Consider the following 27,176-nt stretch of genomic DNA (forward strand, 5'->3'; position numbering starts at 1 on the left):
TCCCTTCTAGTCTTGTGAGCCTGGGCGTCCAACCCCCTGAGTTGGCCGCCGGGGTTTTGTTTATAGTTGGGTTCATGCGGCCTGGGGCCGCTCCAGAGCCAGGGCCTCGATTTGGGAGCGTGGCCGGGGCGGGGCTTGGGGCAGCCGGAGGGGGGGGCATGCGGCTAGAGCCTGAAGGGGGAGAGCGAGAAAGAGCGCGGGCGAGCGAGGCCTGGGCCCATCCTGAGGTAGGGTTGTCTACTAGGGTCAGTGTTTATGGAGAAGGCCTCCTCCCTTCCCAGTCCTCTATGGGCCTGTGATCCGGATCCGGCCTGGTTTGGGGGCGGAAGGGGGTGGCGATGGGGTGGAGCTGCCCCAAACTCCCCCATGTGGCCCTCAGTTTGGAGTGCGGAGGATTAATTTGTTCCGGGTGGGAGGTAGAGAGGCGAATGGCCCCATGGGCTCTAGATGTGGCGCGGAGGGGGGTGAGTCTCCCTCCGCGCGTGGGCTTCTGTCCTCTGTTCGTTTCCAGCCTCTTTGTCAGCTCCTCTTAATACCCTGCCTTCTTTCTTACCGACCCTGGTCGTGGGATATATTTTCGCTGCAGTCTTTGACTTCCTGTTGTCTATACTGTAGTTTTGGGTACCCAAGCAATTATATTATTTGGGAAGCTGGACGTGGAGGCCCCATGGATTGTGTTACGCCTAAGGGACGTCACTAGACTGGGCATTTGTTCATTTTTATCATAATGGGAATGGAATTCCAAATTTCTTGAGACCCTTCACCTGGTGGACAGCCCCCAAATTGCTTTGCAAAGTGATGTCACAAACAAGAGACTGTTTTCCTCGATTCTTAAAATTTAGCAACCTCTGGCGTAGGTTGTTGTGGGAAGAAAAACACAGTTAAAGGCATTTCTGTTGTTAATTTTTTTTTTTTTTTTTTTTTTTTGCCTTTGACTCGCTGTGACTACCAAATGGAGGAATCCTTTTTGTCTCCACCTCCCATATTCTGCGTTGGGATATCTGATGTGACTTGCTGGGAGGGGATATGGGTCAGTTTAACAACCAGCATAGAGATTAAAATATTTGGATGTGTATCTGTTGATAAAACTGTGTTGTGGGTCCTACACCATTGTCTTTTTATTATAGGTTATCCCAATGATTGTTTCTGTTGTGAATGGGAGATACTGCTGTCCTGTAAAATAATGAGGAAGGGCTAAATGTACTGCCGTTCCCAAGTGTTTCTAACTGGGAAGGCTCCTATTAGACTGAAGGTGGTTGGGGAATGGGACACAGGTCTTCTCAACGAAGCATCTAGGGAAATTAGTTTCTCTGTTAGAAGTGGTAGCCTTACCCATCCCAGTCCAACTTTAGAATGTCTGAATTGTTTCTCAAATTAGATTGTAAGCTCCCTGAGAGCAGCAACTAAGTCACAATGCTTTTGTATTTCCTGAAGTATTGGACACGTAGTAGATTCTCAATAAATACTTATTGTTTATTTTTTTCAGTAAATTTTCTCTGGCTATTTTTTTAAGTAGCTGGCTTTCAAAATGTAGTCAAGGGCACTTTGTTGAAACCTGTACTTGTTCCTGTAGTGTTCCCTTGGTTTCCAATACTTCTTTCTCATCCTACTTAAGTTTTCTAAGAGTTAACAAAACAAGGTCACTCACTTTCACTGTATATCTGGGTATTTGTCTTTGTTTGCTGCTAAAAAGCTACTAATTCTGTGCCCTTAAGTGGTTTGCCCAGATTATTTGCTTTTGACCTGTTGCTCATTGTTAGTAATGAAGGGTTAAATTTTTCTTAGTTACACATTTCAAAGTATTTCCAAAGAGGGAAATGGAAGTTAAAAGCAAGACTGATCAAAAGGCTTCTTTTTTTTTTTTTTTTTGCTGACTAGTTACACATCTTTCCATATGATTGTAATATATTTACATCTAACTTATAAAATGTACAGTGATCTATACAACTAGTCTTACAGCTTATATTTATGGTATAATTCTTGAAAATTGATATACTTGGAGTAGAAACCATATAGCATTTTTAAACCATAAGAAGAGGAGTAGGTTGGGATTATCTTACAGCCACTTTTAAAACATAACTTTGTTCTAGCCCTTCCTTCCCACTATTGCTGCTTTGGATCCACCAGTACTTAGTTAAACAACACCTTTATTTTTGTAAATTAAATATTGAAACAACTATAATGTTAGCTTGGGAAAGTGAACTAGTACTATACTATTTACAGGTCTTTGTACATGTATGTTGGGGAAGAGATACTGGTTAAAAATTAGTGCTGTGTCTGTTAAAACTCAAATTTGGTGATGAGGAATGGAGTAGAAGTCTTTGTTCTTAATAGCCACATCAAAAAACAAAGACTTGTACTACTTAGTACTTGACACTATGTGGTGAAGTATTTATCCATAGGAAGGTCAGCCTTCTCTGTGTTATCCAAGAAACAGGTGAAGTTCATGTCCCTACTTAATCCTTACATATTTCTTTAGAACTCCCCTGATCTCAAAATCCAGTGTCTGCTGCGCAGTCTAGAATTACCCTGTATAATGTTTCATTAGTGGAAAAAAAAAAGGGGGTAGAGCAGGGAAGTATAAATTTGTCTTCTTTGGGAAGGGGTAAAACAATGAAAAGTAACTTGATTTTGAGCACTCTATCATGATGATGAATGTTTTCTTTGTTTACTCAAAGCAGCAGCAGAGATTAAATTACAAAACAATATGAAGAAAGAGAACTTGAGTTTAGTAGAACACTTATTTGATAGAAAGGACAGAAACTATGTTCTAGTTTTGGGAAGGCTCTTGTGTTTTATGTCTCTTTAAAAGTGAAGTCATCCTGCAAACAGTATCAAATTTAAAGTCATTTCCTAGAAGCCCTTTCAAATAAAAGTTGGTGATAGGTACATTTGATTGGGGGCAAATTTGGGATTCTCTTTGTTTTAAGGTGAGTGGTGGAGAGTAATTGCCATTTTGTTTACTTGAAAATATATTTGAGACCAACTGAAACAGCTGTAAAGGCAGTGTGTTGGAATTAACTGTCTAGGAAATGGATTCTGGGTAGTCACTAGGACTAACACATGCCCTGATCATGAGATAAAACTGGTACTAAAAGGCTAGTTATGAATTTGTCTTTTTCTAAGTAGGAGAAATCACACACAGCTTGTCAAACAGTGTAAGACTATGATGTTTTTAATGTATGCTGGGTATTTTTTTCCCTTCTATCCCCGTTATGATTATGAACCTAGGTCCTTAACTGAGCTATGCCCACAGTTGCAGAGTATTTTAAAATTGTAATTTCTCTGATTTATAGACTAATCTAGAAGGTTCTCCCTTTCCTCCCTATTTCCTTCCTCCCTTCCTCCTTTCATGTCTGTCTATCTTTTGTGACAGAATCTTACTGTGTTGCCCAGGCTGGCCTCAAATTTATGATCCTCTCTGGTCAGCTTTCCAAGTGCTGGGATTACAGGTATGTGCTGTGCCCAACTCCTGGAAGGCATTTATTTTCTAGGGTTTGTTAATTGTCTTTCTTTTTGTCAAAGACACTTTAGATACTTTCACATGTTTAGAAAGTTTTTTAATATTGATAATGATTTTTGCTTATTTACTAGATAGTAGTAATTGAGTTATGTTTCTAACATCTTTTTTAAAAAGTCACTTGGGACAGCACTTGGGAGGAAGAAGCAGGATTGCTGTGCATTTGAGGCCAGCCAAAGCTACATAGAGAGACTGTCTTCAAACAAACAGACATCATATAAATTTTTATACATTTTCGGATATAGGGCTTGATTACCTAGCCTGTTCTAGGACCTTATGCATACAGACCGCATGTTTTATCACTGAGGCACATGAACAAAAATGGAATAATGATCACATTTATTACACTTAAAAAAAATGTTTCAGTGGTACACACTTGTAGTCAGATACTGGGAAGTAGAGGGAAAAAAGATGATTAAGTTTTCAAGGTCACACTAAAACCTAAAATATATCTTAAAAGGTGGATCTTAAGTTGAAAAATGTAACTAAGTTGTAGAGAGCTTGTCTAGCATATATAAAGGCCTGAGTTTGATTCCCAGCACCACTAGACCAAAGAATGGTTAGAAAAAAATAGGTGAATTTCCTTGGTTTGTTTGAGAGTAGCAAAGTGATTGGTGGTAAAGTACTGATAAAATAGAATTAAGACATGTTACCTACGTTTAACCATCTGTTTTTTCCTCTTCAGTATTCTTCCTTGTAAATACTGTTATTTGTATATACTGTAAATGATGACGTCGGTGGGCACTAACCGAGCCCGGGGAAACTGGGAACAACCTCAAAACCAAAACCAGACACAGCACAAGCAGCGGCCACAGGTAATAACCCAAGGATGTGAATCCATGAGTAACTATATTAACTGATAGTGGTTTCTATGAAGTGTAGCATCATTCTGTGCTTTGGGGTGTTGATTTAGGTTCCTTATTGTTAACTATTCCATGGTCTGATAATTATCAGTGACATTCTGTGATATGACATTTACTTTGTTTAATATTGAGAGGTTTAGGGCTTCATTTCAAATACTGTGCTAAGTATGACTTTTCCTTCCAGTATCAGAGCCGATTGAGCAGTACATTACTTAATCTCTTTAGCCAATATTTGTCATGATACACTTTTCCTGAAAGATTTTGACTTCTCTTATTTTCCTCTAAGGTCTTGAGGCCTTACCTGAGTTTTTCCTTTCCCATGAGAAGCTAGCATCTTTACTATTATTATTCTTGTAAATTAACAAATGACACACCATAGAGCAGTCATTCTCAACATCCCTAATGCTATGACCCTTTAATACAGTTTTAATTATAAACAAATAAAATTTTTGTTGCTTCTTCACAAATAATTTTGACACTGTAACTATGCATTGTAACTGATGTGCAGGATATTTATTTATGCTTGTTTGTTTATTATAAATACGCTGTAACTGTCTTCAGACACACCAGAAGAGGGCATCAGATCCCCATTACAGATGGTTGTGAGCCACCATGTGGTTGCTGGGATTTGAACTCAGGACCTCTGGAAGAGCAGTCGGTGCTCTTAACCACTGAGCCATCTCTCCAGCCCCCTTAAGTTTGATTTAGATGTGTTGTAAACCACAAAATCTGTAACAAGTGTTATGAATATGAGTTAATTACTTGAATTAAGCATGTGGTCCAGTATATTGATTATATAAGACGACTTATAAAGGTTTCCCAGTATGTTCCTTGACTTAACTTTTCCCTATTTCCCTTTTCTCATTCCTCTTTTCCCTCCAGAGTCTTGGTAGGTAGCACTGGCTGGCCTGGTACTCACTATGTAGTTCAGGCTGACCTCAAATTTGGGATTTCCTGTGTGTCAGCTTTTGTGTAATAAAATTAGACATGGGCTGTTGTCATGGTCTATCTGTCATTCATTCATTCATTCTTTTAGTGGAGATAAGGTTTCTCTGTGTTGCCCTGGCTGGCCTTTAACTCAGAAATCGGCCGGCTTCTGCCTCCTTGGTACTGGGATTAAAGGTATGTGCCACTTTACCTGGCTCCATTTTTTTTGAGACAGGTTTTTACTAAGTTGTTGGGACTGGCCTTGACTCATGGTATTCTTGCCTTAGCTTTCTGAGTATATGGGTTAGCGGTCAATATCACCAGGTTTGCTCCCCTTAAACTTTCTTATTCAAGACAGGGTTTCTCTGTGTTGTCTCAGTTGTCCTGGAACTCACTCTGCAGACTAGGCTGGCCTTGAACTCTGCGATCATCTTGTGTCTGCCCCTGCCTTCCAGGTACTGGGATTAAAGGTATGCACCACCACTGCCTGGCTCCCTTAAACATTTTTATTTACTAGCCTTTCCAAGTAAATTTGTAGAACTTAAATCTCTACTATGGGTTGCTGGGTATGTAGTGGTACATGTTTTTAATCCAAGGACTTAGCATGCTCTACATGAGTTACAGGATAGCCAGAGCTAATAGTGAAACACTGAAAAACAAAAACAAAAAAGACCACTCAATTATGGTAGTAAAATTCCTGGTCTTATATAATACTGTATACTCATAAGATACTTTGAGTATATCCTTGGGTTAAAATCTAATAATATTTTGAGTAAGTGGTTAGTATTGGATTGAAGAAATAGGAGCCTTGTTTACACATATCTTTACAAATACTTTAATATGAATTGATGGGCAGATAGTTCCAAGATGAAAGTCCCTTGAGCTATGAACATTGGTGAAAAGGCTCATTGCTCTCTGGAGTTATATCTTAAATTAGTTTACAGCGTCACCCTGTATTTGCCATTCTGTTTAAGGTGTGTGTGTAATTTGTTTACATTTCAAATGATATCCCCCTTCCTGGTTACCCCTCCACAAACCCCTATCCCATCCTCTCTCTCCCCCTTTCCCTGTTTGAGTGTCTTAAACATTACTTTATTACTTGTTTGTTTGAGGCAGGGTTTTGATGTTTTTGCTGTCCTGGAATCCATTGTGTATAGCAGGCTGACTTCAAACTCAGAGATCAGCCTACTTCTGCCTCCTGAGTGCTGGGATTAAAGGCGTGCTCCACCACTGCCCTTTGTTTAGTTTTGTTTAGTTTTTAAATTTTGTAGTGCTGAGAAGTGACCCTATAGTTTTGAGTAGCCTGTATAAGATCTCCCCAGTCTTGTTTTTATGTTTTTATTTTGAGACAGAATCTCATAAAGTTGCCCAGGCTGGCCTTGAGCTCATTTTGAAGTCCAGGTCAACCTTGAGCTTTTTATCTTCTTGCCTTCACCTCTCAAGTAACTGGAGGTACAGGCTTGGATCATGAGACCAAGCTGCTTTGGATTTTGTAGGTGAAGTTACGTTGCTGAGGATTGAATCTAGAGCCACAGACATACTAGGCAAGTGCTTTACTATAGAGTTTCTTCTGCAGCCTTCTGCTTTGGTCATATCTATCTATCTTTCTTTCTTCCTTCCTTCCTTTCTTCTTTCTTTCTTTCTTTCTTTCTTTCTTTCTTTCTTTCTTTCTTTCTTTCTTTCTTTCTTTCTTCTTTTTACTAACAAACAAAACCCTGGGTTGGTAAAGATCTGCTATTTAGGTCACTCTAGTTCATTTCTATTGTTGATTAAGGTTTCTTGATCTCAATCCCTAGGCCACTGCAGAGCAAATTCGACTTGCACAGATGATTTCGGACCACAATGATGCTGACTTTGAGGAGAAGGTGAAACAAGTGAGTGTCCCACTAGTTTTCTTTGAAAATATCAGAATGGAATAGGATTAAATGTTATTGATGCTTACATGGACTATAGTTATCCTGGGTAGGAAAATGGCTCAGAGGGGAAAGTCCTTGATGGCCTGAGTTTGAATCCCATAAAGCTTGGCAAACTGTGCTTTGGAGCATACATTTGTAATCCTAGTGCTCTTACTGTGAGATGGGTGGTGGAGACAGAGAACCCTTCACTGCGTTATACAGTGGTGAATAACAAAAGAGACTTGTCTGAAGGTGGAAATACAGGACTGATACCAAGGCTGTCTTGTAACCTCTATGTATGAGCTTTGGTACACACATTCCTGCTATATAAACATCATACACATCATACACACCATACACACATACCAGAAAAAATAATTACATTTGTTGATGTTTTCGATCATTAAAAAATTAACTTCATTGCAATTACACTACATCCCTTTAGATAGCTAACTTGTCCAAAAAGTTTTATTTTAATTGACTTTGTTGGTGTGTGTGTGTGTGTGTGTGTGTGTGTGTGTGTGTGTGTGTGTGTGGTTTTTCTGCTGACACACCCAGAATCTTGGTATGCTAAATTTATACATTATCACTGAGCTATATTCTCTGCCCCTTGTATCTAAGAAGCATGGAAAATGATATGTAGAAAAGAATCCAGTGTGTTTCAATTTGATTCCCCATTTGATGCTTAACTATTCTGAATATTCTTTAAGATTTATTTATTTTATGTATACAAGTACACTGTAGCTTTCTTCAGATAGACCATAAGAGGGCATTGGATCTCTTTTCAGTTGGTTGTGAGTCACCATGTGGTTGCTGGGATTTGAACTCAGTACCTCTGGAAGAGCAGTCAGTGCTCTTAACTGCTGAGCCATCTCTCTAGCCCCTATTCTGAATATTTTTGACTCCCTCTCTAATACATAGTTGTTAAAAGTTTCCTTTTGTTAACATTTACTTATTGGATATGTTTGTATACACACGTTATGTTACTTGATGTGGAGGCAACGTGGTAATTTCTGGGAGCTGTGTTTGTTCCTCCCATGCAGGTCCTAGGGATTAAACTTATCCCAGGTTATGTGGCTTGTTGGTGAGTGCCTTTACTTGCTGAGCCATCTCTCCAACCTTAAAGTTTTGCTTTTTGAAGTACAGTTATGTTTTACATGTCTTCTTTTGGAAGGTTGCTTCTTATAATGGAGCTGCTATCTCATCCCTACATCTATTGTTCTTGTAAGAGTATAAAATTGCTTATGGTTACTGCTTTTTTTTTCTTTCAGTTGATTGATATCACAGGCAAAAACCAGGATGAATGTGTGATTGCTTTGCATGACTGCAATGGAGATGTCAACAGAGCCATCAATGTTCTCCTGGAAGGAAATCCAGACACGGTAGAGTACTAATAAATTGTTTGAGTGTGGAGTCTGGGTTTAGAGACTAGTAATAATTCTTTTTTTTTTTTTTTTTTTCGGAGCTGGGGATCGAACCCAGGGCCTTGCACTTCCTAGGCAAGCACTCTACCACTGAGCTAAATCCCCAACCCCTAGTAATAATTCTAAAAGCAGCTAACGGACAGATGGTCTTAAAACAATGTCTTTTCTCTAAATAGAATAAGAAACATCCATAGAGATCCTGGCAGGTTATAAATATTGTACATTATGTATATACACATCCTCTTCATGAGAGTCATAGGAGAGGGCTGGAGAGATGGCTCTGTAGTTAAGAGCCCTGATTGCCAAGGTCTTGAGTTCAATTCCCAGCAACTACTTGTTGGCTCACAACCATTTGTAATGGGATCTGATGCCCTCTTCTGATATGTCTGAAGACAGTGTACTTATACACACAATAAATAAATAAATAAATCTTTAAGAAAAAAAAGTTATAGGAGAAAGCAAGTGAAGTCAGTTTTCTCTAATTGGTCTGGAATAAGTTGTTCATTCCAGATAATTGATTTCAAGACTTGGAAGGCTTACATTGGTTTGAACTATAGGTACTGCTTTATAGTCTCGATCACTAATCATGGAAGATTTCTCTACATATTTGTGCTAACAAGTCACAAATTTCTAGATTATAAATTGACATTCTTATATACTTATTATCTTTATATTAACATGCTGTTTCATTTTGACCTTGGTTTTGTTCTATTAAAATAACGAGCTATATAGACTGTTTACATTCCTGAATCTGTGGAGAATATCTTAGAAGATCATGTGCATTGTAATTTAGACAAGTTCATGTCTCCTTCCTACCAAATGAGAGGTTTTTTTTTCTGTGTTTGTCTTTTCTTTCACAATTTGCCTTATTACCTTTGTGATATTGCTATAGCACTTACGAGAGAACTTTAGTTTCATGTGAGCAGATCATTTTGAAGCATTTTCACTATATTGATCTTACACTTAGAACCTTTTGGTTGGGGTAGACCTCACCCTTTAAAATACCAACTTAACTATATTAACTATCTCACAATTTAATATATATTAATATAAATTTGATCATATTTCCACCATTAGTCTTTTTTATTTTCTTCTGCCTCCTGCCAACTCCTCTCAAACATGTCTCTCTGCTACTTTACTGCCTTTATATGTACCTTTAATTAGGCTTATCATGATGAATATGGATTAGAAGTTGCTTACTTGAGCAAGGGTAATTTATCAGTGGCTACACCACTGAGTAATATGATTCCCCCTCCTTCAGCAACCATTAACTGTGTCTCTTCAGGCTGGGGTAGGGCCTTACCTTCCCTTCTCCCATCCATGATGGAATGCTGATGTACCCAGTCTTGTGCCAGGTCATCATTGCTAGTATGAGTTAGTCTTCTTTCCATATCATATCCAGAAGACAGCTTTTCACAACTCTCCTTCCTATCCTATGGCTCTTAACTTCTTTTCACTATGTTGTTATGCTTCCTGAGCCTTGGCAAGGGGTGCTGTAGGTGCCTGACTTAGGGCTGGGTATTATTTATTCTCTGCACTTTGACCAGTTAATCTCTATCAACTCTTGCCTACTACAAAAAGAAAGACTCAAAGAAGTTATATGTTTATAAACTTGCATGCTGGGGATCAAACTTAGGCAAGCACTTGAACTCCAGCTCTGTGTGTTTACAGAACTAAAATGTAAACCTCAAACTTGATACCCTTCAGCTTCAGCCCCCCACTCCTGGGATTACAAGTATATTCCACTAGGTCTGACTCAAAAACTTAATTTTTGTTGGTTTCTGTTTATGGGATACTCTTTGTTATTTATTATTTTCTATTTTTTTTTTTTTTTTTGGTTCTTTTTTTCGGAGCTGGGGACCAAACCCAGGGCCTTGCGCTTCCTAGGCAAGCGCTCTACCACTGAGCTAAATCCCCAACCCCTATTTTCTATTTTTAAACAATTTACTGGTGGGCCTGAAGTTTCAGGCCTTTAATCCCAGCACTCAGGAGGCAGAGGCAGATCTCTGAGTTTGTTCAAGGCCAGCCTGATATATAAAGAGAGTTCCAGGACAGCTAGACAGTCAGGGCTGTTACATAGGGAAACTTTCTCTCAAGGAAAAAAAAAAAAACCCTAACTGGTGTAGTTTTTTATTATGTTTATATGATATGTATAGGGGTAGACGTGATGTGCATGTGGAAATCAAAGGCCAGTAGTTGGGAGTTGTTTTTCAAAGCCAATGCCTTTACCTGCCAAAACTATCTCACTGCTGTCATGCTTTTTAAAAGTTGTTTTTTTAAATAGACGTTATATCTTATTTCTCTTATCTCACCTCTTGTGGCTTCAGTCTAGTTACACAAATCTGATCTCTATCAAAAAAGAAAAGCAAGCTAGCACATATATACTTATGCCACATTTAAATATACTACTATAAATAAAACCAATGAGGAGTCAGTACTGGTGGTATTTATTTTTTTTTTTTTTTTTTTTTTTTTTAGTGGATAAGATCACTAAAAAAAACTTCATTGTATAAGGAAGATGATAATAGTAATTCTTTTTTCTTACATAATTCACTGTTGCCAGCATTTAATATACACATCATAGACCCTCCTGGTGATAGGGTTTCTCTATTTAGCTCTGGACTGTCCTGGAACTTATTCAGTAGACCAGGCTAGCCTTGCACCACCTGTGCAAGATCCACCTGTGTCTACTTCCTGAGTGCTAGTATTTATTAAAGGCATGGCCACTATGTCTGGCTACTGCACAAATTCCATAAACTTGTCCAAATTTGAGTCAGACTAAGCATAAAATTTGAAAACTTGGCTGTGTATAGTTGTGTACACCTTTATCCAAATACTCAGTGGCAGAGACAAATGGATCTCTGTGAGTTTGAGGCCAGCGATATCTTTGTAGTAGGTTCCATGGTAACCAGGATAACGTTTTTGGGTTTTTGTTTTGTTTTGTTTTGTTTGTTTTTGAGACAGAGTTTCTGTGTGTAGCCCTGGCTGTACTAGAACTCACTCTAGACCATGCTGGCCTTGAACTCTCCGAGATCTATCTGCCCATCCCTGCCTCTTGAGTGCTGGGATTAAAGGTGTGGACCACATTGCCTGGCTCAAAATTTCTTTTTTTTTTTTTTTTTTTTTTTTTTTTTGAGCTGGGGACCAACCCAGGGCCTTGCGCTTGGGCAAGCGCTCTACCACTGAGCTAAATCCCCAACCCCTCAAAATTTCTTAAATGTGCATCCTGAGAAAATAATTGTTCTAGTTTTCATCCTTAGTGAACTAATTGTAGTCCATATGATCAGACATGAGTACTCTACCTTTCTTTAGCATTCCTGGGAGATGGTCGGGAAGAAGAAAGGAGTCTCAGGACAGAAGGATGGTGGACAAACTGAATCTAATGAAGAAGGAAAAGAAAATCGAGACCGGGACAGAGACTATAGTCGACGACGTGGTGGGCCACCAAGACGGGGGAGAGGTGCCAGCCGTGGACGAGAGTGTATGCATGGGGCTTTATCAAAACCAGCTGTGGGTCAGTAATGTTTAGACTTCAGGGATGTGTCGGGATCCTGCTAGGCAGGCCCCTGTAACTGTTATATCACCTATTTTGCTTTTCTTACCATTATCTGTTAAAATCTTGACATCTTTTACATGTAGCCTTTCCTACAGGAGTCACTTAAATGGCAATCACGTAGTCATTTGTAAAGTTACATAACTCACCTCTCTGTTATGTCTCATCACTATTCCCTGAGTGACCTTCATGTTCCATTCTACCAGGTCATGTTCTCTAAGTTTTGTCTCCCTGACACTGACAATGTAATGTATACGTTTGTATGAATCCTAACTGACCATGTTCTGTCTGTGTTTTATATTTTAGTTCGGGGCCAGGAAAATGGATTGGATGGCACTAAGAGTGGAGGACCTTCTGGAAGAGGCACAGACAGAGGGAGAAGAGGCCGCGGCCGGGGCAGAGGTGACAGTTTTGAGGGGAGGTGACAAATAGGCATCAAATAGTTACCTTAGTAAGGTTGACAGCCAAATAAACGTGTGTGTGTGTGTGTGTGTGTGTGTGTGTGTGTGTGTGTGTGTGTGTGTGTGTGTGTGTGTGTGTGTTTGGGTAGAATGGGAAAGAAGGAGATGACAACCCTAGTCTTTGTTAATATAGTATACTTGTTTGAATAACAGTGTGTGTGAATGCCTGTGCATGTGTTTATATGTGTGTTGGGGGTAGCCCAGAGGTGAATATCAGGTTGCAGTGCTCTCTAAGCACTTTTTTTATTTTCCAGTTTTCATTTTTAAACTTAAAAAAAATGTTTTAGAGATATATTTACTTATTTTATGTGTGTGGATACACTGTTGATGTCTTCAGACACACCGGAAGAGGGCATCAGATCCCCATTTCAGATGGTTGTGAGCCACCATGTGATTTCTGGGAATTGAACTCAGGACCTCTGGAAGAGCAGTCAGTGCCCTTAACCTCTGAGCCATCTCTCCAGCCCTAAACTTAAATTTTTTTTTCACTTTTTAAAACTTTTTATTCAAGAAAGATTATATTTGCATGGTGAGAAACAACGAGTTCATGTGTTCTCAGTTCCTTTTTTCCCCTCTACTTCTTTGTCCTACTTGTTTCCCTGACTCTGTTCAAAGTTTCTGAGAGATGTGTAAAGGGTTTTTTGCATGTTTTCTGGGTTTTTTGTCTTTGGTGTTTTTCGTTTGTTTTATTTTGCTGCACATGTGGGTAAGCACTCTACTATTGAGTTATAATAAAGGGCATTGGATCTGCACTTACAACCACAGTTAGCAGGATGTGGTAGTATATGGCTTTAATCCCAGCACTTGAGAGGCAGAAGCAGACAGATCTCTCTCAGTTTGAGGCCAGCTTGATTTACAGAGTGAGTTCAGGATAGCCAGGGCTACTTAAAACTAAACAGACAATAAAATAACAAAGAATCACAGACTTAAGAACCACTGTGTAGGTTCTAGAACCATATCTAGGTTTTCTACAAAAGCAAGAAGCACTCTTAACCATGAAGCTATTTCTAGCCCCCTCGTTTACATTCTTTTGTTAAAAGCAACATTGTGATAGCCCTCTTTATTCATAAATCTTGTGATTATTTTTTTTTTTGGATAGTTTTTTTAAAATTTAGCTTACGATACACAGGGTTTTAAGACTTTTTTTTTCTTGTTGTGCCAATAGTGATGCTAAGGAATGCTAGGCAAATGTTTGTTACTGTATTGCTAACCAGCTCAAGGTCCATCTCTACGTCAGGAGACGTAAAAACCTTTAATTGCTTTTTTTTTTTTTTTAAGATGTATTTATTTTATGTATTTTTGTACACAGCTGCTGTCTTCGGACACACCAGAAGAGTGTATCAGATCTCATTACAGATGGTTGTGAGCCACCATGTGGTTGCTGAGATTTGAACTCAGGTCCTCTGGAAGAACAGCCAGTGTTCTTAACCACTGAGCCATCTCTCCAGCCCCCTTTAACTGCATTTTTACTGATTTTGTGGGCATATATGTATGACACAGGTAAAGGGCAGACAACCTCTCTTTCCACCATGTGGGTTCTGGGAATTGAACTCAAATCATTAGATTTGCCAGCAACTATTTTTACCCTATCAAGCTATATCACAAGCCCTGGTTTTAAGACTCAAGACTAGGTCTCACTACACAGCTCTAGCTATGTAGACCAGGCTGGCCTGGAACTCACAGACACCTACCTGCCACTGCTTCTTGTGTGCTAGAATCAAAAGTTTAAGCAAGGGGTTGGGGATTTAGCTCAGTGGTAGAGCGCTAGGCAAGCGCAAGGCCCTGGGTTCGGTCCCCAGCTCCGAAAAAAAAAAAGAAAAAAAAAAGTTTGAGTAAATTCACATTCATGGATAAATATGACAGTTTCCCTTGTTAGTCAGATTTTGAACAAAAAAAAAAAAAAAATCCAAGATGGTTTGTACTGAGCAGTAAGAATGCTGAGGATGAGTAGTCTACAACTTTACTAAGAGGCCTTCCTCTCTGACCAGATCAGATGGGGTTTCAGAATTACTTTTCTAAGATCTTGAATGTGGTCATCACTCACCTCTGGCTATTTTTCCTTAATAATAATCAATTATGTTATCTCTCTCTTTTTTTTTAAGATTTATTTATTTATATGTAAATACACTCTAGCTGTCTTCATCCATACCCGAAGAGGGCATCAGATCTCATTACAGATGGTTGTGAGCCACCATGTGGTTGCTGGGAATTGAACTCAGGACCTCTGGAAGAGCAGTCAGTGCTCTTAACCACTGAGCCATCTCTTCAGCCCCCAATTATGTTATCTCTTAATGAGACCTGCAGGATAAATTTTTAAGCAAAACCCTTTTAGTTTAATAATTTCAAAACTTGTAAAATGGTATACTTTTGTCTCCTATTTCTTTGGTCTGGGAGTTTTGGCTTTAGTAACCTTTGGTGGAATGATCTTATTTTAATTGTCCATCTTCTACTGTTCTTTCCTTACTATTCCTTGATCTTAGCCAATCCCCCTTTGTATTTAGGTGACTATTCTACGATAAGTTTCCAGGTTTATTTGGGCAGTTGTTCTCTACCTACTTTTAGCAACATCAGGCACACATTTATTCACAGTGTTTTGTTGGTAATGGATAGACTACCCAGCTGAGAACTTGAAGTGGGTAATTAGCATCTAACTTGGCAGTGATTTTCATCTCTCTTATATATTCAGGCCCACTGGTTTTAGGATTATCAGTAGCAGTTTCATAAACTCAGATAAATGAAACAGCTTTTACCAGCCAAAGTGATGCATGGAATTCTTCTGGCCGGAGCAGTCCCAAGAATCTTCTGGCCCCTTGTGGGGTTTCTTGTGTTTGGTTTTGGAAAATTTGTTTTGAGACAAATTTTCATTGGCCTGGAAATTCACCAGTGGGCTGTTAGACTTGCCCAGGGATCTATCAAGTTTAGGTTTTTGGGGGCTGGAGAGATGGCATGATGGTTAAGAGCACTGACTGCTCCTTTAGAGATCCAGAGTTTAATTCCCAGCAACCACATAGTGGCTCACAACCATCTGTAATGGGATCTGATGCCCTCTTTTGGTGTGTCTGAGGACAGTGACTATACTCACATATATAAAATAAATCTTATATATAAATAAAGCAGACGTTGAGGTTTTTATGCTTCCAAGTCAAGTGCTTTACTTGGGCTCTCTATCTGCCTACCTCTGGCAGTTTAAGCAGCAGATAAACAGCTGTTGACAGTAAGGATTGCCCTGTATTAGATTAATTGGTATGCTCCATGGAACTGGAAGAAGTAAAGATTTAGTAGTGCAAAGATGTCTTGGCTGGGAGGTTTTCAATATCAGCTTCTAAAATATGTTGTTGTTTTTTTTCTGCAGGTAGTTCTGGTAGACGAGGAGGAAGGTTTTCTGCTCAAGGAATGGGGTATGTTTAATTAAATTTTAAATTTTCACCTTGACAATGAACAAAGAGAACTTTAGCCAAAATGAGATACAATAATTTGTAGACTTGCTTTTATTAACTGATCTTCATTGTCTTTATAGCCTAAGCCAACTTTAAACTTATAGTCCTCTTGCCTCAACCTCTGAAATGGTGGTGTTATAGGTGTGCACCATGACACCTGGCTGACTTGTAGATGAATAAAATGTAGATTTGTGGGGTTGGGGATTTAGCTCAGCGGTAGAGCACTTGCCTAGGAAGCGCAAGGCCCTGGGTTCGGTCCCCAGCTCCGAAAAAAAAAAAAATGTAGATTTGTGCTCATTTTCAGATCTAGGCATTTACCATCTTGATCATTTGTGTTTAGCTTATGCTGTACTATTTTGCAGTGGCTGATTTAAAAAAGCATGTGAGGTTATAGAATAAGGAGTGATCTTGTTAGGAGGAAATGTTCAAGACTGTGCTTGTTTTATTTGAGTTTGCTGAGTCTTCTAATGAAGTTAGAAAATATAAGGCTTTCTTTCTCTTTTTTTAGAACCTTTAACCCTGCTGATTATGCAGAGCCAGCCAACACTGATGATAACTATGGCAGTAGCAGTGGCAATACATGGAACAACACTGGCCACTTTGAACCAGATGATGGAACAAGTGAGTGATTTTTCTAAGAATTTTTTTTCTTTTTTTGGCGTGGTGCTGTGGATTGAAAAATCAGGGTCTGTGCATACTAGCCAAATATACCATTGGGGTGTACTCATTCCTGGAAATAACTTTGCATAAAACATTTCTGTTATTTTAAGGTTATACTTAGGTTTAAAAACTGGAAGAGTAGTATTTAAGAACAGAGATAGAAAAGATAATATAAGGGTGAAGATTTAATGTGTAAAGTATTTGTTTGCCATGGGTTTGTGAGCATATTTTATGTACCAGTTCACTTAGTCACTTTTTGATGAAGTAGCCAAGGCAAGTCACAGCCTTTCGCACAGTACTGCACCTCTAGTTTTGTTTTTTAACATACCTGCCCTGCAAGCTGACCTGGAATTCACAGGTTTTTTTTTTTGGCTAAGATTCCCAGGTGCTGGAATGATAGATGTATGCTTCCATACCTGACCTGAAATCAGTCCCATTTTTAGGAAATTTTATGCATTTTGTTGTTGAGACTAGACATGTGTCCCAACCTGGCCTTAAGTTCATTATGTAAGTGAAGATGACATTGAATGAACACACGGTTCTCCTGTCTCCACTTGTTCAGGAATTATATATAGGTGCACACACACCATACCTTTAAAATAGGGTTTATCATCACCATCTTAATGCTAAAGCTGAAGATGGAAAGGGATTATGAATTAAGTAGTATTTGAGTTCAGAACTATCTGACTCTAAAACTTGATGCTCTTTCCCTTACCCATATGATTGCTTTTAGTGATAGGTGTGTTTCCTATGTTCTAGGTTAGGCACTATGGATTTATTTTCTAATACCAAATTAGGAATGTTCTTTTTAAGGTTTTTGAGACAGGATTTCTCTGGCTATTCTGGAACTCACTTTGTAGACCAGGTTGGCCTTGAGAAATGTATCATACCAGAAACATAAACCTGCCTCTTGAAATTAAAAGTGTGATCCACCACCAGTTAGGTTGGAGTGTACCTTTTTTTTTTTTTTTTTTAATTTTCTTTTCTTTTTTTTTTTTCTTTTTTTTTTTTTTTTTTTTTTTTTTTTTTTTTTTTTTTTTTTTTTTTTTTTTTTTTTTTTTTTTTTTTTTTTTTTTTTTTTTCTTTTTTTTTTTTTTTTTTTTTTTTTTTTTTGTTTTTTTTTTTTGTCACTTGATAAGAGTGTTTATAGGATTTGAATAAAAACTTTTGTTGGCTGCGCCTAGGGTATAGCATAAATGTTGAAGGATGTGTTTAGGCTTTTGGGATACACCAGTGTATGTTCAAGGTTAAAAGATAATACTCTGTTTTAATGAGATCAGCCTTAGAATCTAGAGTGTCTTGGTTTTTATTTTGTTAAATTTTTTTTTTTTTTTACAGTGCTGGGGGTTGAATCAGGGTGTTACGCATGCTAAGCAAGAATTCTGTCATCCTTGCTTGGCACCTAGAGTGCCTTCTTTTTTGTGATATTTCACTTTTGCTGTCTGAGCTGGCATATGAGAGCTTATGGGTTTTCCTTTTTACAAAGAAGTCTGGTGTAGCAGGGGCCTAAAATTTTAGACTCCTTGATATGTTACCATTCAAATTTTCCTATATTTTCTCTCTCTCTCTCACACACACACACACACACACACACACACACACACACACACACACACACACAGAGTAAAATGTGTTGAGTAATTTGCTTGCATGTATTTCTGTATGCTTTGGCCTATGAAGGCCAGAAAAAGAAGTTAGATCCCTTACAACTAGAGATTGGATAGTTATTCACTACTGTGTGGATACTAGAAATTGAACCCTTTTCCTCTGAGCCTCTGAGGCATCTCTCAAGCTCCCACTTTTTTAAACTTAGTTTTTCCATGGGTGAAGACAGAAGTTGAGGTATTGAAAAAATGTGGACATCTTATTCCCTTAATCATTTGGCTATCAGGTGGTGTTTTCAGTATATTGTGTAGGCTTTATTTCTTTCTTGTTTTGTAGAGGAAGTGTTAACAGTTTTAATATTTAAAAACATGCTGATTTTTTTTTAAACCTATAGTGTATTTTTAGATAGTTAGCTTTTTAATCTTTGGAAGAAACAACAATGGAAAATAAAGAATTGGCTTTCAGTTTAGAATAAAAAACTCAGGGGTGTTGTGTGTGGGGTTGTTGTTTCCAGTCATTATCCTTAGCTGTCTTTTTTTTTTTTTTTTTTTTTTTTTTTTTTTTTGTGGTGGTGGTCGGGTGAATGGGGTGGTAGCAAGGACAGGGTTTCTTTTGTAGCCCTAGCTCACTCTATAGACCAGGCTAGCTTCAAACTTTACAGCTCTGCCTGCCTCTTCCTTTCTAGTTCTGGGAAAGGTCTGCACTACCACCATCCAAACCCCCACCCCCAGCTGTCTTTAAGAATCTGATTAGGAAGACAAGGACTGTTGTAACAGTTAGAAAAGAACAGGTTTTACAAGTCTGGAGTTACAAATCAATGATGTGTGGCTGGAATGAAATGATAGATGGTGCCACTGTCATCTTCCTTGTGTGAAAGAATTGGTAATAGCTTCGTATGTTCCTGTTGTCATCTTCATGATTTGGCATACTTTTATGCATGACCTCTTTTATGTTTTCATAGAACAAACTTCAAATTCCTTTTTTAATTTAAGAAATAATTCAAATCTACTTAAAATATCCACAGGTACAGTGGGAATTATGCATTGGGGGCAGATGTTCTCATTCACAAGCAAAATTTCACTGGTTGTTTTTTCTTTTCTTTTCTTTTTTGTTTCAGGACTTGATTTCATTGGGGTTGAGGGGTCAAATTATCCCCGAAAATTTGAGACTGCTCCTGGTATGATACATCCAGGTGCCTAATTGCCCCGGATATTTTTATAGATTTTTATGAATTGAAATATCTGTGGATATGTGGATTTTTCTGTCTGCTTTTTTTCTACCTTTTTCTTTTATCTTCTGTGTCTTTCATTCTTCAAAATATGTTCATTTAGTAAATACTTGGCATTTACATTGAGCTTACATTGCACTGTGGGAATGTAAACCCTAAGTTTTGTAGAACATTTCTTTTTACTGTTTCTGGCTTCCTTAGCCATGACTGGACTTCCAGTACAGGAAAGCATCAAGCACAAGTATTCTTATCAAGTCATCAGAGTACAGGAAGAAAATTCTTGGACAAAGAGCCTAGGTTAAGTAACTATTTAGTCAGTTCTATCTCCAGGATTATATTAAGTGCTAACTCATTTGGGGTTCTGTTTTTCATGGATGAGACAGACTTTAGTAAGAAAACAGTAAAGAACTGTAAGGGTAAGAGGATATGATTTACGACTTGTATTTCCCTGTAGAAGATAGTTTCTATTAGCAAATGTTTTGAAAGTTTTAGTGGTTTTTGTAGCTATTAGATTTTTATTTTTTTATTTTTATTTTTGCCTTGTTCTCTTTAATGAGATAGGATCTTACTATGTATACCACCGGGTTGGCCTCAAAAGTCTGTGTGCAGACAGACTTGGCTCCTATCTGTCTACATGTGTATATGCGTGTACCTTGATTCCAGAGATCAGTATCTTTCTTAATCTGTTACTACCTTCTGGTTCTCTGAATGCATCTGAAGCTCACCAATTCAAATAGGCTAGCTGACCAGCAAGCCCCAGTAATCCTCCTGTTTTGCTTTCCTGGTGCTAGCATTAGACTCATACCTGTGTGCTTTGTTTTGTTTTTATGATGCTGGGAATCAAATCCAGGGTTCTGTGCACTCTAAGCAAGTGTGCTCCCATGGAGCCAAATACCCAACCTCTGCCCAACTTCTTTTTTGATGTTGGCAGTTGAACTCAGGTTCTTATGCTTGCAAAGAAAAGCTTTACCTATTGAACCATCTTTCCTTCTTGCCTCCTGTGCTCAAGTTTTTGATGTTCTTGTGTCACCTTTAAAGTATTGGAAGGAGGCATACTCAACCATTTGTTACCTCTTTCTTATTTTTACTTTTAAGATTTTTATTTTATTGACACAGAATCTCACTTTGCAGCCTTAGGAAGCCTGAAATTTGCTGTATAGAACAAGTTGTCCTGGAGGAAATTCTCAACCTCCTGAGTTTTGGGATTAAAGGGTCTTAATCCCATGCCTAGCAACCACTTGTTAATTCTTGTGGAGTCTTCAAGAGTTAATCATATATTATGAGTTCTAAATATTTTTAAGGAAAAGGGGAGGTCTAGTTTCTGGTAGGTATAAATTCTTACAATAGTGTTCTGGTAGAAGAAAAGAATCCTATTCCTCAAAAATGTTCTTATGAGACATTTTCTTTCTCAGATACGTATCTGTGAGACAAAACATTGCGAGGAAAAAAAGGGGAATGTTAGAGAGAATTGATGAATATCTTGTGTTGTCTAAGCATGAGGGCTGGAGTTTATAGTCTCACTACTTTTAAGCCACATGGATGTAGAGGCCTGTCTATAACCCAGTTCTTGGGAGGAGATGGGATCCTCTGTGCAGGCTGGCAGCTAGACTACCCAAATAAGATCAGCTTCAGGTTGAGCCAGAGACCCTGCCTCAGTAAAACAAAGAGACACAGAACATATTTGAAATCAACCTCTAGTTGCTACCTTCGTGTGAACACCTACCAGCACAAACACAAACATTGTGTCTATACATATGAACATACATACATAATACACAGACCCAGAGAGAGAGAACAATAAAGGTGCCCAGGTAAATATATAGAAGTTGGCTGATGGTGTTTAGAACTTTTCTGCAAACTGTTTCAGTTCAAGAGAAGGGGGAAATGATTTCCTCCATGGTTTGTGAGATATCCTTGACAGGTCATATTCTATATTCTCTATAAGTAGAATTAGGATAATAGTTGTTGTACATACTTGATTGTAATTTTGCTTTGTATCCCCCAAAGAGCAAGTCTATGCCATGTTCCCTATATAGTTAACCTGGTTTAAGCCAGTAAGACTTATGAACTTGTGCAGATTATTTTGTTGTTGTTCATTTTTTTTTTTTTTTTTTTTTTTTTTCTTTCTTTTTTCTTTTTTTCGGAGCTGGGGACCAAACCCAGGGCCTTGCGCTCGCTAGGCAAGCGCTCTATGTTGTTCATTTCTAACAACAGAGATCCTTCTGTCTGTTTTCTTTGTTCAGCTTCCAAACCTACTTATTCTCCTTTCACTAAACATGTGCCAAGTTTTTCTTGTTTTCTACCACTGGTCTTGTTTCTCTTCATATTACCTTGAGTTTGGTTTTCTTTGTTTTTATACAAAATAAGTAGATGTAGCTTGCATGTTCTGTTTTAAATTAGTTTCTATCATCTCATTAAATGGCAGTTAAGACAAAGCTGAGGTTTTTAAAGATACTGCATGGCATGTTAAATACTGATGGGAAGGAGGGTAGGAAAGGGTCTTGGATGGATGGATGTGTTTATATGTATGTCCTGTTTATGCAGCTTATCCACTCCTGTTACAAATATGTAACCCAATTAGCTATGAAATCATAATCTTCTTCAAACCTTTTTACTTTGGTGGTACCCTATCTCTGAAGTCAACAGCTTCTTTCTGTTTGTTAAATTCTAATAATTATACTATTGCTTGTCAAAATGTTAATGCAGTAGTGTTGTCTGAATATGTTTTATGACACTTAAATTTATTTTGCCTTTTTTTCCCCTCCAATCCTAGGTGCATGGAGGACTGCAACAGAAGAGTGGGGAACTGAAGATTGGAATGAAGATGTAGGTATTCTTTGGCTAGTCCTTACCTAATGTATTCTATCCCTAAGTTGTGTTTAGGGATAGAAAATGGATATATTTCTGCCTTTCAAAATGCACTGCTAAGATTCTGACCTAAAACTTTTACATCCAAAATAGTGTTCTGAACCAGAACATTTCACATATGTTATATGAAGGAGACTGGGCATGGACAGGACTCTGTGGAACCACACTATGGAAAGGGCAAGTGCAGGTGTGTAAGTCCAATACCTGATTGTCAGATTGACCCAGGAAGATAGAGTGGTTGGGTAGGGCACCAACAATAGAATTAGGACTGGGAACAAGCTAAATGGTAGAATGCTTGTCTAATATGTGTGAGATCTTGCATTCAAATCCTATCACTGCAGAAAAGTCTTTTTAGTTAAGCAGATAGTAGGTAGTACATTGATTAACAGCTGCTAATGTCATACAACTGTACTTGGAGCTGTTGCATATTCGGTATTAAATCCTATAATGAATTGGCAGTGGATAGTTATGGTACCTAAACCTTAAGTTTAAAATCCAGTTGGCTGTGAAACTTTTTAACTACCCAGCGCCCAATTCTATATTCAAATGACTATCCAGTTGGGTATCTGCCACCCTGACTCTACTTGGAAAACTTATAGATGGTGGTTTATGAAGAATTTTCTTTAATATTACCTAAGTAAAAAGAATTTTAACTGGTCACAGTGAAACTTGTGAACTGTTTCAGTGATTGAGGATAAACTTATTTTAATATTTTAAATTTGCTTCCCTTTATATATAAGTAGGTAAGGTAGCTTTGTCAGATTGCTTTAGTTATCAGTCTTATGTTTCAAAACATTCCAGTGCACCAGCATCACAGTGTTATTCTTTTATAACTTAGCTAAACTGCTCTGTGAATACGAACACGTTTTACAATGGGTTTGCTGTTTATTACCAAAGAGATTTTGATCAAGAAATGAAGAAAACAAACCTAATTCAACATTTTATTTAGGAAGAAGAGTTATTCCCTGTAATTGGTTAACTAATTAGATACCTTACAAGTATAATGTAGTTAGAACTGATGCAATATTTTCATATAGCTGAAATTTCTGAAAAGACATTATTTGACCAGCACTTGGACCTGAACTACTCAATAGCCAGGAATTAACATTTTTTCTTTCTTCATCTTGGTCATGCTTTTCCTTTCATTGAGGGAGAGAAAATGGTGGAAGATAAATGTCCTTTGGGTAGAGGTAGGAGTTGGGATTTGTAATGAGAAAAAGGAATTTCCTCAATATATGTGACTAGCACAGAGATAGCCTTCTGTGAGTTCAGTCTGTATATAATATGGCTCTATTGTGTTTTATTGTGTTCCTTCATACCATTCCTTGCTTGGGTAAAACCATTAAGCAGACTTGACATCAGTGTATTCAGTATTCCTCAGGGTAGTTTTTTGTTTTTTCATAGAGTTTTCCTTCTCTTTTGGTACTCAATTTACCTGACCTGTGGCAAATTTCTGACACCAGGAGTAACTGATTTCTTTCTTTCCAGCTTTCTGAGACCAAGATCTTTACTGCCTCTAATGTGTCTTCAGTGCCTCTGCCTGCGGAGAATGTGACAATCACTGCTGGTCAGAGGCAAGTGTGTAGTAAAATTGAGTGTACCTTTTTAAAACAGATAGGTGGTTGTTGCTCCTCCTCCTCCTCCTCTTCTTCCTCTTCTTCTTCCTCCTCCTCCTCCTCCTCCTCCTCCTCCTCCTCCTCCTCCTCTTCTTCTTCTTCTTCTTCTTCTTCTTCTTCTTCTTCTAAGAATTATTTATTTTATGGACATGAGTGCACTGTCACTGTCTTTAGACACACCAAAAGAGGACATCAGATCCCATCACAGGTGGTTGTGAGCCACCATGTGGTTGCTGGGAATTGAATTTAGAGCCTGTAGAAGAGCAGTCAGTGCTCTTAACTGCTGAGCCATCTCTGCAGTCCTTATTTTTGAGTTCTTAATAAATGTTGAACTAATGTAAGCACAATTTGCTAAACCATCAGCATTGGAATTTTATGGCTCGTTCTCCCTTGGACACAGGTGGAACTGGGAAAGGCTGAATATTTTCTTCCTCCCTTGGTTTTAGTTGTTCTACCTCGGGTCACAACTTTAGCATAAATTCAGGTGTCACTGAAAGTCATCGTGAGTAACAGAGCATAGTATTACGAATTTCTTTTCTCTTTTTGATGAGATGCTGGGCATGATTTTATGTCTTTGTGAATGCTAGGCTTATACTGCACTGTTGAGCTGCACATCAACCCCATATTTTGGTATATGTGCTGCAAAGGGAGTACGTCCCCATATTTTGTTTATATCACAGGTAAACTCTTTAGAGAAAAACTAAAACCTTCTCTGTTTAAGCTCCATTTGAGGGTGCTAGTAATCAAGTACACTGTTTTGAGACAGAATTTTGCTATTTAGGCCAGGTTGCCCTTACACTTGAAGTAGTCCTCATGCATTAGCCCTCTGTGTGCTGGTGTTTGCACCACCATGCTTAGCTAAGTATATGGTCTTATATTTTAGAAATTAGTAATTTTTTTTTTCTTTTTTTCCAGAGCTGGGAACCGAACCCAGGGCCTTGCGCTTGCTAGGCAAGCGCTCTACCACTGAGCTAAATCCCCAACCCCAGAAATCAGTAATTATTATGTATTAAAATCATAGCTAAATAGTTTTATATTTGATATTCAAAATGGAGAGTCAAATGAATGGTGCACAACTTTTATTTTAGTGCTTGGGAGAGAAAGGATCTCCATGAGCTTGAAGCTTGTTAGAACTAGTGATGAAACCTTATCTCAAAAGAAATTTCTGAGTATATTATGGCCTATGCTTATGATTTGAGTACTTGGGACACTGAGGTAAGAGAAACAAGGCAAGTCTTGGCTACATAGTAAGACTCTTTTAAAGAGACAGCCCTCTTCTACCCTCCAAAAAACCCTGAAGATTTGGTATTTCATTAAATTAGTGCTATCATTAAATGTTTTAACTATTTTGGCAGCACTTGGCACTCAGTTATTCTGATAAATGTAACATATTAGGACTTTACAAGACTGTAGTATCAGAACATAACCTTCATGTTGATTTAACTATGATCTAAGTTTGCAGGCTATGCTAGCATGTTCATCTATAAAGATCCCTTTCTTTCCCAAACTAGAATTGATCTTGCTGTTCTGTTGGGGAAGACACCGTCTTCAATGGAGAATGATTCATCTAATCTGGATCCATCTCAGGCTCCTTCCCTGGCCCAGCCTCTGGTATTCAGTAATTCGAAGCAGAATGCCATATCACAGCCTGCTTCAGGGAATACATTTTCTCATCATAGCATGGTAAATATGGAACAAACCATTACACTATCCCCAGCAAACACTGCACGTGTCAAGAATTCCTTTGTCAAGGATTGTAAGGTAGAGTCTCACTGTGTAGGCCAGACCTCTGGGAGTGCATGAGGATCATGCCCTGGTGCTCTTAAGTAACAATCTTAGAGTTTTGTAAGAATGTTTTTGTTTTAAACCCAGGTATGAAATATGGTGTTGCTTCAGATTATCCATAACAGCTGTGGTTTGCTTTGTCTAGTGGCTGTGTGATTTGCCAGTTGCAGATAGTTTCCTCAATTGTATGTTTGGAATTCTGGGGACTTTTTAGAGGATATATAAATGCTAGGACCTCAAGAGGAGGGTTGGGTGGTTGTTGGGATATTGTTGGTCACAGTTAAGTAGTCATGTGCAAAGAAGAAATTAGATACCGTCATGGCAAAGATCAAACTTGCCCCAAGTTTGTCCCAAACTCAATCAATGGCCCTAATAAACAGGAAGTAGTCTAACGATAATATCTTCCCTTTCTGACCCCTGACTTTATTCAGCAATCTATTTACTTTTCCTCTCTATTCCTCTCCTATTTAGTGTGAGGGGGTTGAAAGGAGTGGGGGAAAATAGCAAAAAGACACCTACACTGCTTGGTTTATTTTCAGTTCTCAGATCATAAAGTACCTCATTCCCTAAAATTGAATAAGTGGAATAAATGCTCCAATATTCCAAGCAGAAGTTTCAGGGGGTTTTTTTGTTTGTTTGTTTGGTTGGTTTTTTTTTTTTTTTAGTTTTTTGGGGCAGTCTTTCAGAGGAAGCAGGCTGCCTTTTAGTCTCTGTTTTAGAAGTCAGTCCTATTTCCCATAATGGTTGTCCTTTCTAATTGCCTGCCCTTGTCTTGTCAAGCCTTAGGGAAATGAGTAAGGCAATAGCACTAGTAGTTGTTCGGGGGTTTTTTTTTTGTTTGTTTGGTTGGTTGGTTGGTTTGTTTGGCTTTGTTGTTGTTGTTGTTGTTGTTTTAAAGAGAACTCTCTTCATGTGACTCTGGCTAGCTTTAAACTCACTGAGTAGCCTTATTGACTTCAAACTTGAAACAGTTATTGCCTCCTGAGTGCAGAGATTTAAAGGAATGTGCTCCTGCCCAGCCTAGTTTCTTTTCTTTCACTGTTTCTCCATGGTGTTTATGTCTCAGGCTGGCCTCATTTCTCTTGTCTTTAACTCCTAGGAATGGGGTTATAGGCATGTGCCAACATAACTTGTTTTGTATGGTACTGTGAATAAAATACAGTGCTTGTGCATGCTTGGCAAGCATTCTAGTAGCTGAGCTAGCCCTCTTCATTCTTTTCATTGAGAATAAAGGATCAATTTTTGTTAAAATTTAATAGTGCTTGTATCGTGGACATTTGTTTATTTTCTCTGTGGGTTGATGTTCAAGGAGGCCAGAATCTTTAGTGTTAGTT

At 38.3% G+C, this 27,176-nt stretch overlaps 1 protein-coding gene across 31 annotated transcripts in view; it reads left to right on the top strand.

The window, feature by feature from the left end:
* The window catches only part of Ubap2l (ubiquitin associated protein 2 like), a 55,220-nt gene that overhangs the window by 265 nt on the left and 27,779 nt on the right, over positions 1-27,176 (top strand). For 9 of the 31 annotated variants that reach the window (XM_032897924.1, XM_032897928.1, XM_032897925.1 and 6 more), the window contains exons 2-11: positions 4,206-4,335; positions 7,107-7,184; positions 8,477-8,587; positions 11,942-12,110; positions 12,489-12,584; positions 15,996-16,041; positions 16,589-16,701; positions 22,347-22,399; positions 23,930-24,015; positions 25,569-25,740. In XM_032897924.1, the coding sequence (XP_032753815.1) occupies positions 4,246-4,335; positions 7,107-7,184; positions 8,477-8,587; positions 11,942-12,110; positions 12,489-12,584; positions 15,996-16,041; positions 16,589-16,701; positions 22,347-22,399; positions 23,930-24,015; positions 25,569-25,740 (1,014 nt within the window). In that variant the 5' untranslated portion in view covers positions 4,206-4,245. Of the gene's footprint in view, positions 1-206; positions 228-4,205; positions 4,336-7,106; positions 7,185-8,476; positions 8,588-11,941; positions 12,144-12,488; positions 12,585-15,995; positions 16,042-16,588; positions 16,702-19,462; positions 19,538-22,346; positions 22,400-23,929; positions 24,016-25,568; positions 25,741-27,176 lie in introns of those variants that run through there. The other 22 variants (XM_032897910.1, XM_032897918.1, XM_032897901.1 and 19 more) reach the window with 6 other exon arrangements.

The sequence above is a fragment of the Rattus rattus genome, chromosome 3 (genome assembly GCF_011064425.1).
Source record: "Rattus rattus isolate New Zealand chromosome 3, Rrattus_CSIRO_v1, whole genome shotgun sequence".
Taxonomy (NCBI): Eukaryota; Metazoa; Chordata; class Mammalia; order Rodentia; family Muridae; genus Rattus; species Rattus rattus.